A 14,609-nucleotide genomic window follows, 5' to 3' on the forward strand; every position below is an offset into this window, starting at 1 on the left:
TGTCTACAAGGATTGACAACATTGAGGAACTGAAGGAATTCATTGGGATTACCATTAGCAAATTCCAGATAATGTGCTGTGCAAATCAATGACTCACTGAGGCAAGACAAAGTGGATATTTTGAAGAACAGTGTAGTCCAGCTAAGAGATGTTATATTCAAAAAATAAGTATGAAATAAAGTTCTTTATGATGGACTTTAAATTTATTAATATAATGAACATCTAAATTTAAAATAAAATATTAATTTTGAAATTTAGGAACGTATTTTTTAATTACAAGAATATTGGGCTTTCAAAAGATCTTTTCAAAGTTAGTTATACAGCTTCTTACTATACTGAGCTTTTGATGACTAATGAAGGAATCGGATAATTATATCTGAAAAATTATTCTGGAAGTGTAATACAGTGTGTTTAGAAAGTCTCTGTGCAGTGTACTTAACAATCATGCAATGCATTCTGTTCTTTCGGCGTTAGGTTGGCTGGCCTATGGTTGGGCGTTGCTCAATAATAAACCAATATGTTAGTTGTTTAGTTGTGATTGAACAGGTTTTTTTTTTGTTTTGTTTATTTCATTTATTGAAATCAATAATTGTGAGGAATGTAATGGTTCTTTCTATAGAGGAATGCATTTTTCTCATTGAACATGCCTTTTGTAAAGGTGACATGTATACTGATTTAGTGAAGCACAAATTTTCTAAAAAGTTTCCAAATACTCCTGTTCCTCACTGCAATGCAGTTTGAAATCTTATTGAAACATTTTGGGCAACAGGCTCTGTTGAAGACACTGATCGAAGTGGAAGACTACCTAAACTAAATGAACAGAAGCTGCTTTTTATTTTGGATGTTATGGTCAAAAGTCCATCAAAGTCAACATGTAAATTAGCACAGCAGCAAGATATGAGATTTGCTACAACACATAAAGGGGTAAGAAAAGAACTGAAACTTTTTTCCTGTAAAGTAATGTGTGATCAAGAACTGCAACCTACAGATCATGCCAAAAAAATTAAATTATTGTGAATGATTTAAACGTTTCTATTGACCAAAATTCCATAGATATCTTCGACATTACATTTTTTTACAGATGAAGCGTGGTTTCATCTGGGAGGGTATATTAATTCACAAAATGCATGACTGTGGTCGACAACTAACCCCCATGAATTACACAATCTTTACACAAAGTGAAAATTGAAGTCTGATCGGTATGAGTAGATTGCATATTGCAGGTCCAATCTTTTTTGAAAATACAGTTAATAGTGATCGTTATTGTGTTGTTTTAACAGCTCCATTAGTCAGTTAATAGAAATGGAAATCAATCGGGATTGGTTTCAACAAGATGGTGCCACAGTGTGCACACAACTAGGTCAATGAGTTTTTTACGAAATGTCTTTGATGAACGAATTATTTTGGGTTTGTGGCCAGCATGATCGCCTGATCTCACTCCCCAGATTTCTTTCTATGGGAGAACAATGAAAGAAGCAGTGTATCGCAACAGACCATGCATGATTGATGAACTAAAAACTGTAGTAACACATACATATGAGACATTCCAGTAGATCAGCTGGTTAAAGTGTTTCAAAACAAATTGAAACATGTGTAAAGTTTATTGATGTTAAATGAGGTTGTTTTCAACTTCTTTTTTTATAAACTAGCCCAGTTATTGCGGTATCCGTTAATATAAAATAATGAAATAAAAATACAAAATAATAATTAAGAAAGTTTGTCATTAAAATTCTACAATTTCAATTCACAACTTTTGGTTTGATGTATACCTCCATTTTTTATTTTTGTTATACCTCTTACATCATACATACTCAATATCAATTTCATATATTCTAATCTTTATCTGCCTTTACTCCTTTTGCTCTCTGCTCTTCCTTCTAGAACTAAATATATGGTCGAGGCTTGTTCTTCTTTGTACATGATTCAAACATAAATTTTCCATTCTACCATTAACCTTAAAAATTTTGTAACTTCTGGAATCCATCTTTACATTTAACTTTTCATCCTTCTCATGAGTTATTTCATTACTTCTGTTTTATTTTACTTACTTTGAAGACGAAGCCATTGCTGCAATAAGCCCATACCATTCACATCTTCTTCCTATTTTCAGTCAAAACAATATCATCAATGAATCCTAGAATTTCTATTATTTTGTTTCTGGGCAAAAGAAATACTACACATTCAGATTACTACATATTCTGCTACTGATTATTCAAACTTTTCTCTTAAATCTCTTACTGCATCTTCATATACTAATTAAATAGTAAAAGAACAGGCTCTGTTATTATGACAAATTTTGGAAAAATGTTTCTATAAAAATTTGTTTTGTATAACATATCAGTGTTGAATAAATACAGATTATATAATTATACAATCATGTCTCACTTCTTTCTGAACTATAACTTGCCTTTTTTCATTTGCTACCCTTATAGCTACAGACTGGTACCTGATTCTTATAAAAATTATAAACAGCTCTTTCTGTTCATATGTTAGGTGCTGTAATGAAAAAGATTGTAGATGATCTGATGAGATGCAAATTATCCCTGAAATTAGGACAGCTATTTTCAAAGTAATAAGCAATTCCTGGCCAGGTTAACTAAGGAAAATGAGTAATCATTTTCTATACTTATGGCAATCATTTGATTAAATGAGAATAGGTAGTACAGTTATAAAAATGAAAGAATGATACTGCATGACAACAACGGATGATGAATGATATTAAAACGATTAAAGTACGCGCAAAAGCATGTCTGAGATTGTAGTAGTTGACAAAATTGTATCAAATGATTTGGGTCAGTCTTCTATGCTTCATTTCCAAACAGAAGCAATAGTTGATCAAGCAGCTATTTTCTGCTTAGATTCCTTGGTGGAACTTGGTACAATGTAATCTGCCCCAACAGTCTAGTGCAAGGCTGCACTTTTCTAATCCAATGGTTACATAAAGGGCATCATTAGTGGGTAAGGAGCTTGCCAAAAAAAAACCTTGTCATTCTAGTTTTATAATCTTCCTGTAATTATTTAGATTGGAAATGACTATGCTTCTATGATTCAGTGTATGATTTAAGAGACCAGGTAATATTGAGAATTCTGTAGATTTAATGATTGCTATTTATCCCTAATTGAAAAAAAAAAAATTAAAATTATTTGTAATTTACGGTCGTGTTGCAGTCATGTGGAAACATTTACAAGGGTTTAGCACAAACTGGAGCTTGGGGTTGTTTTGATGAATTTAATCGTATTTCAGTAGAAGTACTGTCTGTTGTAGCTGTCCAAGTCAAGTCTGTACAGGTATGTAAAAAATTATTTTCATGTAATTAGATATACTATTGTTAGAGTTTTTCTTTGATATGGTAAATTTGTCTAAAACAAATGATTTATTGTCAAATAGATTCTGGTTGTGTCATGTCTTACTATATTTTAAAATTAAATAAATTTTATTCTACTGGTGACTTTCTTAACTTAAAAATATTACACAAAGGTTCTAATATAAACATCAGTTCAGAAGCCACACTTGGAACTGGTTTGTGGTGGATTGATTACTAATGGATTACTTAAAGGTACTGCAATATGCTGTATATTCCATTAAATAAAATTGTGACTGAACTAACTGAATGTATTTTGTTTACCAGTCAATTTCTTTTTGATAGCTGTTTGCAAATAACATAAAAGTTTATTAACAATCTAGTTACTTGTAATTCTCATATCAGGTCTTACAAACCAAATAAATTATTTAAATCTTTTCAAAGTTAAAACTGATACAGTTTGTTCATTTAGAATGATCGGTTATAAAATATGTATAGATGAATTTGCTTATGAATATTTTTTAGTGATGTTCATTACTTACATCTATGATTTATTACAGTCCAACATCTTTTTTTTTTTTAATCAAGTAGTGAAAATATTTTATTTTAATCTTTTAGTCAAAATTTTAACAGTTATGCAAATTAGAATATTTGCTAATGTGTTATACAATGTCATTCAAAGAGAAATTTCATTAAAAAACAAATATTCATACATATAAAATGATTCACATTACAAATATTGTATGTGAAAATATGTTTTTAGAAGATCTTTTTAAGTTTTTTATCAACTTCTTAACTGATATTGTTTATGATACCTATTCTGTGGTGGTTGAGAAATCCCCTTAACATGATGTCAAATATTATATTAGAGCAGTGATGTATTTGTTCAATTAATAAATTATTAGTTAAATTGTTAGTAAATTTCATATGCTTTTCAAATGTTTTGAGTAGGTAGATTTTGTAAATGACATGTAAATTTATAAACACATTAAAAATATAGTAGAACCCTCTCTGAAATATAAACAAAATTAAAAAACTATTAGTAAATAATACGAAACATATTTATATGTGATACAATAAGCACCATTTTTAATAAATATTCTCATAGCATAACTTAAAAATTCACAAACAAGGCCGACCTGAAATAGACTTGTTTATGTTTGGTGTTTTATCACAATTATTTGTGTTTTATCTTTTATCTTTGATTCTATCTTTTTGACAATAGGATTCATGCAATTTCAAATACTTTTTCACAAAAAATATTTATATTGTAAGTTATATTCAAGTTTTATGTACAATGTTTTTGATTTATAAAAAAAGTTTGACAAGTTGACAAGTTTACAATTTGTAAAAAAAATTAGTTTCTTTGAATTGTGTTTTGTCATTGCATTTACCTAAAAGTAAAAATATTTTACTGATATTTGACTTTAATGATAAAGTATACTGAATTTACATACTTTTTTTTTCTATGAGTTTGAGTAACCTCATTTATGGGCAGTGTCAAACTCACTAACAGATTCCGCAAGATTTTACTAAGAGTGTGTATGTGTGCCTGCACCCTATCGATTAAACCTCCTATCTCATCAATCCTCCTCCCCTGGGCCAGACTCTCAATTAAGCATTACACAGCCACAGGAAGTACCTTCATGCTTGGGGGATCCAAAGTCGCCCATCTACGCATGTGCAGACAAACAACGGCTCTGCAGGGGGCTGGCCTTTACCTCTTTGCTCTCCTCCAGCTCTTTCCTTCACCTTCTCCAAGACTTTTTCAGGTGTTTGGTTCTTCCTTTCTTCTCGCCTCCTGGTCCTTTTTCTGGATAACTCCTGCAATATACCGTGAAATAGTGTCAAACTGATGTTCGTTCTCCAGCATTTTAGCGATGATAATTTTCCACGTTCAGCTGACCCACCAGCCTTTCACACTCTTGTCATTTCTTGTCCTATCTTGGACTCTCAAAAATTACTCATTCCAGAGTGTCCGCCTCTCCATAGTATGGGCACACCTCATCTTCAGCCCACTTTCTCTTATAAAGATATATCTGATATATACCCTGTGGTTGGTTAGAATCTGGACAACTCAATGACTCAGCTCACCAAATTTCCTCCTGTACAATGGTGCAACACTCGGGATAGCTGGTGGGTTTATCTGCCTTTGTGGAAAGCATCCCACCTGGACTGCTACTCCTCTATCAACACCTCGACGAGCCATGCCGATCCTCACCCTCATACCGTGTTCCGCGTTCTATGATCTGCTAATTGCTTCAGCAGTACTAGCCCAGCCACAACCATTGCTACATTTTTCTTTTTCCTGTTTAGCCTCCAGGAATTACTGTTCAGGTATTCCTTCAGGGGATGATATATATGATTGTAAATGAAGTGTAGTCTTATACAGTCTCAGTTCGACCATTTCTGAGATTTGTGGTTAATTGAAACCCAACTACCAAAGAACACCAGTATCCACGACCTAGTATTCAAATTCGTATAAAAGTAAACCATCACTGCATCTGCCAACACCTAACTATATGCAGCAGCCAAACGCAAAGTTATACGGCACTGCATACCCTCCAGTAAGCGGCAATTCCGTTCTATCTGCAATGCTCTGTGCCACACCGGTATTCCATACAAAAGAACAAATTCCAACACATGGGCATACAGTCTACGCTTAGAAATTTTTGGCCCCATCACACTCCCCATTAGTGTATTTACAACCTTAACTGTCTTTTCTACTCGTAGACACACCTCACTTGATGCTCTCCTACCCAAAGATAAATCAGGAGTCTCCTCCTCCCTGTCAGTGCCATTGCCCCTGTCTTTTCTGGGCACACTCTAAACCCCTTCTCCACTATCAATTCTTACACCTTCCCAATAGCTATTCTCGCTATCTCAGCCACTTCATCCTCTGACCTTGCTGTAAATAACATCACAAGGTCATCCACAAAAACAGTCATAGTGCCTCTTCCAGAGAGATCTACACAGAGTCCCCCATTGTATATGATGTTCCACATGGTGGGAACCAGCAAGGACTCCTGCGGAATACCACACATCACCTCAAAATGCACTTTCCTATCTCCTGTATGTATAGGTCAAGGAACTATCATCCAAATAGCTCATGATAAGCTTCCTCAATGATCCTCATTGAGGAAGCTGTTTCCTGTTTTATCCCCAGTGAGACTGAATAGGGTCCTCCAACTCGCCAAGGATAATCCTAAATGCCTTAAGGCAATCAGCCAAATGGCCCCTTCGCCCTCTTCAGAATTGTAAAACACTGTATATGTCACTCCTCCAACTCTTGATGACTCCTCCCCACATAGAATTGATCCCTCCATTTTTTCTTTAAATACCTGTTCAAGAGGAGGCTAGGGACGAGCATTTATCCAGTATGCCAAAGTCCTGTCTGCTAAATCTATAAGGTTTACTTACCATCTCATCTGACATTACTGAGGGTAAAAACTTGTTTTATGTTGCTTGTAGTATGTTACACAGGGTGAGCCATAAAACTGAACCCAAACGTAATTGCTGCAGAATCAGTAGGTTAGGTTGGAATGAAATTTTATGAATGTTACGGATAAATTAAATAAGAAAAACATAAAAGGTAATTTAAATGTTGCATTTATTTCCTTATTGTTACAAAAGGTGTTCAGAATGATCGATCACCCAGGCATTGATGCACTTTTGTGCTCAACTGATCATATTGAGAGTCGTCTGACACAAAACATTGTCAGATGCATTGATTTCTCATTGAATATTCACCTTAAGTTCATCAATATTGTTGATGAACTTAAGGATAAACTCTCTCCTTTAAATAGCCCCAAAGGAAAAAAATTGCAAGTAGGCAACTATGGGAGACATGGAGGCCATCGTCCTATGCTAACAGCTCATTCATTTGTGAAAGCTACATGAACTCACTTCAATGAAACATTTGATGTGAGACATGTTGCTCCATCTTGTTGGAAGAAGTTGTATTCTTTTTCATTATCAGTTAATTGCGCATAGATTTCTTTGAAAATTGTGAGGTAAACTTGAGTATTGACAGTTTGGTCAAAAAATATTGGTCCCGCTATACAATCACCGAAAATGGCACACCAAACACCAATTTTCTCATCATGAAGTGGATGTACGAGTATCTCATGAGGATTTCTTACCATCCAATACCTGGTGTTCTGTGAATTAACATGGACTATGCCACGTCTGACATGAAATACATCAGGTCTATCTGTTTACCAGCAGTGTTTTCATGAAGCCAGTTGCAATAATGAAGGTGTCTCAGTTTGTCTGTCTCCTTCAGTTGTTGCACAGTTGTAACATGATATGGTTGCAATTTTAATTCATGAAGAATTTTACAAGATGTGTATTTAACACCAGATTGTTATGGATAACTTGCGTAGTGATTTTTTTTGGACTTACAAAATTCTCTTTTCAATATCGGCAATGGCCTGTTGAGTCCTAATGGAAGGTTGCCTATTTCATTTTGCATTTGAAACTGAACCTGTTGTACACCATTTTTTAACTAAAATGTGTATGGTACTCTTTACTGCGATACAGGCATTCCGAAATTTTTGTATGAATACTTGATGTGATTTTTCAAACGATCCAGAAAAAATATAGGCCTCAATTATAGCTATCCTCTCCTGGACTGAATAAGGCATTTTACACTAATACAACTGCACTCACAATACTGCACTGACACACAACCACCTGACAAATGGCAGCAACAGTCAGTAGTAAAATATACATCCAGTAGTTGCACTAGTTGTTTGAGAGTCTTTCATAAATAGTGTTGGGTAATGGTTTCATTATGGGTTCGGTTTTATGTTGCTCACCCTGTACTATGACATTCATAGATAACTTTATTTTCCATTATTTACTAATAGGAAAGAATTGTATTTTCTGAATACGCTGATACTATGTGATATGACGTGAACTAGGTTTATGAAACAAAATTTGACTAGGTTTTATTGAAGTATACAAGTAATTCTTGAGTTTTGTAACAATTATCAATATCATTTACAGTAGAGGTAATGATGTTCATAAAAAATAACAGGAGTAGATGTTTTTCCTAAATCCAATTCATTGTTGGTAGAGGATGTTATATATATATATTAGAAAATTTTAAATTGAAATCTTAAGTAGTTTTACTGGACTATTTTTCAGCTGAGCTTGAGATTGTGTTTAGAGATAAAGTTTAATTTTATAAAGTCACTCTGCCAAACACCAGTGAGGGAGGACAGTTAATTGAAATCTTGAATTTAGCTTATCATTAATGCAGTTTTTTTTTTAAGTATTAGGTAGGAGAATCAGAAAAGTATTTTTTACAACTTTCAATAGGGAGGGATATAATGTGTATATGTATGCATAAGTAATAATTATGACTCACAAGTCTTTCCTGTTAATGTTATAGCCATTCTCAAAAACAACAAGCAGATGTCTGGCTTATTAATGAAAGTGAGGAGTGAAATGATTACTTCATTACCTTCTTCATTGAGCTAAATAAATGGTGGCATGTCAAGCCCTCCAAAATGCAAGTGATATTTAGCCCTACTAATAAATAACACCTCCACTTTGTTCACCATCAAGGACTCACTGTTCAAAGAACATCATTTTTCTCGGAGCAAGGAATTCTGATTGGTGCCTTTCATACATCAGATTATTTACAGATGTGGCACCCGTAAAGACTGGGACAGACAGTATAAAGTAACAAATTAATTTACCCTTTCCCTTTTGAAATAATTGGTCACATATTGACTAAATGAATATATCAGGGATAAAGTAAATGAAATGAAAAAGATATGATATAAAAAGTTTATTATTATTTTTGTAGGCGATTCTATTTGTAGTAATTTATTGTAGGATGCAATTCGTGACAAAAAGGCTACATTCAATTTCATGGGAGAGATAATAGCAATGGTGCCTACTGTAGGTATATTTATCACTATGAATCCTGGATACGCTGGGCGTACTGAACTTCCGGAAAATTTAAAAGCTCTTTTCAGGTAAGATTCTTCTTATATAGCACATAGAGAACTTGCACAATTAGATTTTTAATATTTTATATTAATATTTGTTTGGACAAAATGGTTGTTATTTCTAATGTTTACTTAAATTAATGCATTTTTAGCTTGCAGTATCATAGTCACAAAAGTCAAATTAAAGAATAAATGCATAGAATGTATATTAAACAAACTATAGCAATAATATTGTATTCTACAAGTATGACGAGTAAATTTAGCAAGAGCAGTAAAATTAATCTCTTATGATCTCAACACAACTTAACCCGGCAGTAATACAATCTACATTTTCATTTTTACATTCTTACTGCACTATTTATTTAAAATAAATAAATGTTTATTTTTGAAGTGTGATTTTTTATATAATAGTTATGCTTGTAATAATAATTAATCTATATAATCACTACATTAGTGGTTGTCTCCATTAACCAAATTGGAGTTGTGCTACTGACACCTTCTCAAAAAAAGTAAAAATATTATAATAATCAAAATTCATAAAGGAGTTAATAGATTCAAAATAATTTTGAATAATTTTTGTAGTCTGGCAAATGAAAGAATGGATCTGAAATTAGACTGCAATAATTTCTCAATAAACCATCCTAAAATGTGCCATATTTATCAAACTAAAGTTTGTTTCTTTCTACATTAGTTTATAAAGAAGTTATTCAAACAATAAACATGCAATTTACTTTATCAAGTAAAGTGTGGGAAGCATGATTTATGAGCATCAAGGACCATCACTTTGTTCATAAAGCGGGACTCGCTTTGTGAACAAAGTGATGGGAACTCGTTTTTGTGAACAAAATATGTGAAGGGTCGGACTGACCCTTCACATATTGAACTGATAATTTTTGTAGTCTTATTTTTGTAATTTCTGGTCTCTAGAACTTAGCCAAAAAATTTGTAGAATGTGCAGTACACACAAGTTAAAAAATATGAACCTCTACCTTGATTCGCATCAAATTTGTGACCATTTCGTCCAATATTTTAGCAATGGTAGGTTTTCAAAAAAATGTGCAACCTCTGTATCCTGTTCCATTTTACATCTGCACCATCCATAAATTTACCATTTGAAGCTGATTTATTTAAATTATTATTGTAATTGATAATATTATTGCGTATTATTATGACTACTCAGATTCGTTTGTTATAACATTATAATTTTAAATTAAGCTTATTTTGATATTGTTGTGACCAAATAATAAAATAATTATTCACCAGTTAATACATTATAATATAGTTGATGTATATATATATATATATATATATATACATTGTTACCATATATATCACATATATGCTTAAGTTAATATCGGTGGATGACATCGGTAGCAGCTCAGATGTGAGCAGAATCACAGTATACATACGTGCTGGTACAAGCATCACTCCCGCCATGCAGATGACCGCGCAGTTCTCCCACCATAGCGGTGCTACAGCCCCACCTTTTTCAGGGTCACCACAAGGTTATAAATTATGACCCGTCAAAGCCAATCGAGATGATAACAGCCCTTCTCAGGGCTACTAAGAGATTATTACGTGTCACGTGCTATCGAAGCCATTCGGCGACAATATATATGTACATATACAAAATTTAATCAATTATAAAATTTAAACCACCAAATAAAGTGCATTAAAAATAAAAGCCATTTACCGACTGTGGTACTTTCAAAGTGATTGCTTCATCATCAGCAGTTAAAATTAAAAATAACACTTAAAATACATCCACAATGTACAATTTCTAATTTTAACAGCTGATGATGAAATTGTCACTTTAAAAGCATTGCAACTGGTAAGTGTTTCTTACTTTTAATGCACCGTATTTACATGAAAGTAGTTATAATTTTATAAATGATAAAATGATATTCAGTACAGTGAAGGAAAGAATGGGGAAAAAATGTATACATATATATATATATATATATATATATATATATACACATATAGAGTATTTCACAAAGTTCTCTTGGGACTTTCATAACCTATTCTACTTGTGAAAATAATGGAAAATGTTTATATTGTCATGTGTTAGCAGCTCGATCAGGATATTGAGAGATTAACAATTAAAAACGTTTATATAATTACAATTTATTAGTTAAAGAACGTAAGTAAAACAAGACAAATCAGTAATTATAATAATTACAATAGTACTAATAATAATAAGCGAATAATAAACAACTCACAATAATAACAGAATAATGACAATAATAATAAACAAATAATGATTGTAGTAATCACAACAACAATAATAATAAACGTCACCAATAATAATAATAATAAATAGAGATTAAATGCAAAGCAGATTTTAAAGTAATCATCAGGGTTTATTCACAGATAGATAAATAATGAAAACCAGAATTCAGTCTGATTGACAAAAAACATTATGTTAATGTCTTTTGTCAAAGTATTAAGTCATGTTGACTTAATACTTTTAACCACTAGTCCTGTTTTAACAATAGTACAATAAATAAGACAAGTATAAAGTTCTTCACTGGAAATACCTTTGCTGTTCACAAATAAAACTACTCTAACAGTTTATGAATGAAATTCAGAGCATTATCTCATTCACTAATAGTCTTACAGTAACTCACCGAACCATTTCTTGATCTAGTGCACTAGAACCACTTGTGACATCCCCCTAATCATGCCGACTCAGTTCACCAGAAATTTGGTTCTTCACTGATCTCCTCGCAGAAAACTATCGCTAACTGACATCTTGCAGACTCACATCATGCAGACTGATTCCACAGAACTGATCTCAACTGGTCTTACCTGAAGTATTTATAGTCCTATCTTCTTTACCTGCTGGACCAGACCCCAATTTAGTATGAGATTGATTGACCAAACCCTTTCATTCCCATATATTCCTAACCTGGGTCCGGTAACTCTTCTCATGTAAGAACATTTGTTTAGGTGTGTCAGTGGGCAGTATTACAAAAGATGATTGTTAAACAGACCTTTACTAAAAAGATTCCTTTTAGCTCCTTTCTGGATACTCCCATTATTATATTTTCTACCACTTTCTTCTTAATTGGTAGGAATCCGTTACTCAGATCCACTATTCCAGTCTTATTATACTATAAACATATTCTAAAATGATTCTTTTGAGAGTTATGGCTAGTGAAAGATTTCACTAAAATTTCAGTTACCCCGGTGAAATGTGGTCATCTGAAATTTTTGGGACATTAATTAATGGGCAGAATCAGTGATTTCTTATGGGTTTTAACCTAAAAATCAAATAAAATAGGTGTCAGATAAAATTCAAATTTTTCTAAACTTTCTTTGTTTTATTCAAATTTTATTACACCATTTTGTTCAAAATTATATTCTCCACAAGTTTTGTTTAAATGTTTTATTACCCATTTAACAAAGTTATTGTATGTAAATAATGTAATTAAACGATATTAATAATTAGAAAGTTTACATATCCGCCATTTTGAAATGGATTTGACAAATCAGGTTCATTATTTTTGTACAAGTAAACCTCTAAGTTCCCTAACAGTACTCAATTTCAGTTCAATACGATTAACCATTCCTAAGAAATAAATTTTTTCGTTAAAGATACAAACCCCATACAAAATGTAGGATACTCGGTAAACTACGAATTTCTGGAGATATGTTGATAAAGTTTTTTCTTTATGTCAGTGTGGGGGACCATCCCTAGAATTTTTGAAACGGATTTTGTAAACAATCCAATATTTATAAAATATACAGTATATATACATATCCTGAATATAGAGTCATTCAGGAGAAAAGAGTAAAAATTAGGCAACTGATTCTAGAGCTTGAAATAAACCGAAAAACCAGAAAAATGTTCATATAAACATATGTCCAAAAATTATTTGTTATTGAGTTATGGCTAAAGGAAGATTTCACTTGGATTTCAGTTCTCCGGTTAAAATTATGTCATACTGACATTTTTAAAGCATTCTGTAAGGGATAAACTTTGTGGTTTTTTATGTCTTTTGACCTGAAAAATCAGATAAAACAAGTCCCAGAACTATACGTCCCAATGTACAACAGAATGATTTCATGATATCCAATGTAAAACATAATGATTTGGTGATAAAAAAAGTTCAAAGTTGAATAACTTTGTTAAATGACTAATAAATGCATAAATTCTATTATCAAAACTTATTGAGAATTTAATTCTGAGAAAATTGAAGTAATAAAATCTATAAACAAACAACTTTTATTGTTAAAATGGAACAGAACAAAACTTAACAAAAAAATGTTATGAATTTGTAGAAATTAAAAACGGCTCTTTTCGGTATAACAAAATTTTGAAAATGCATCATTGACATCAGTGCTACTTACAACTTATTTTTTTACATTTTCTGTCTCCACCTAATGATATCTTCGTGTTACTTGATGAGGACAGCAGCATTGTGAGTGGGAGTGATCAATTCATCACATGTGTCTACATTTTGCACATATACCTTGCATTTTATCCAGCTCCATAAACAGTAATCTAAATGAATAAAATCCAGTGATCTAGCCAATTTACAGCCCTCTACATCCAGTCCATTTAATAGTAAATTTTAATCTAAGAATTGTTTTACTTCATTTGAGATAGTACATTTTAATTCCTTTTGCCAATAAGAAATTTTCTAACACTGTAAGAAATTTATTGTTTAAAAATTTCAGATAATTTCTCTTTATGACACCTTGTTCTCGTATGAAAGGTCCTATTAATTGGTTGTTGATACATGTCACACCATACGTTCACTGAAAATTATTGCTGGAAATTTTATTCAACTCCAACATGTGAGTTTTCTTCAGACCACCGATGTGAATTTCACGCCTTGTTTATGCCATACGGGTGAAAGTAGCTGATCTAAATATGGTATGAACAGAATTAAGTGGCAATTATTGTTATCCCATTGATAAAACTGCATTCATCTAGAATGGTTACCATGGTCGAGGTTTTGAATTTTCTGAACATAAAAGGATGCAGTCGGTGAGCATGTAATGTCTTCCATTCTGTACTATGTGGAATGTTGAGTTGTGTAGAAATTTTTTGCATGCTCATCGTAGTTCTAAGCTGTACCACTTGAAGAATATTTTCTCTTTCATCACCATGTGCCAATTGATATTCAGGTGAAACATGAGCACTGGGAAGAGTGTACTATTCTCATGAAAATGATTAAAAATTCTACTAATTTATATTACAATTTGGTTTTAAAATTAAAAACAGCTGTTTTTAGTTTTTACACATTCATAAGATTTTTCTGTTAAGTTTTATTTTTAATAATAAAAGATTTTTTTCCTAACCTTTATTACATCAGTTTTTTTCAGAATTAAA

General features: G+C 32.2%; 1 protein-coding gene across 1 annotated transcript in view; it reads left to right on the top strand.

The window, feature by feature from the left end:
* Positions 1-14,609, top strand: part of Dhc93AB (Dynein heavy chain at 93AB) — a 493,152-nt gene that overhangs the window by 243,734 nt on the left and 234,809 nt on the right. Inside the window, exons 35-36 of the mRNA XM_075354875.1 lie at positions 3,169-3,288; positions 9,150-9,292. Coding sequence (XP_075210990.1) covers positions 3,169-3,288; positions 9,150-9,292 — 263 coding nt within the window. The remainder of the gene's footprint in view (positions 1-3,168; positions 3,289-9,149; positions 9,293-14,609) is intronic.

The sequence above is a fragment of the Lycorma delicatula genome, chromosome 1, assembly GCF_047948215.1.
Source record: "Lycorma delicatula isolate Av1 chromosome 1, ASM4794821v1, whole genome shotgun sequence".
In the NCBI taxonomy this organism is placed as follows: Eukaryota; Metazoa; Arthropoda; class Insecta; order Hemiptera; family Fulgoridae; genus Lycorma; species Lycorma delicatula.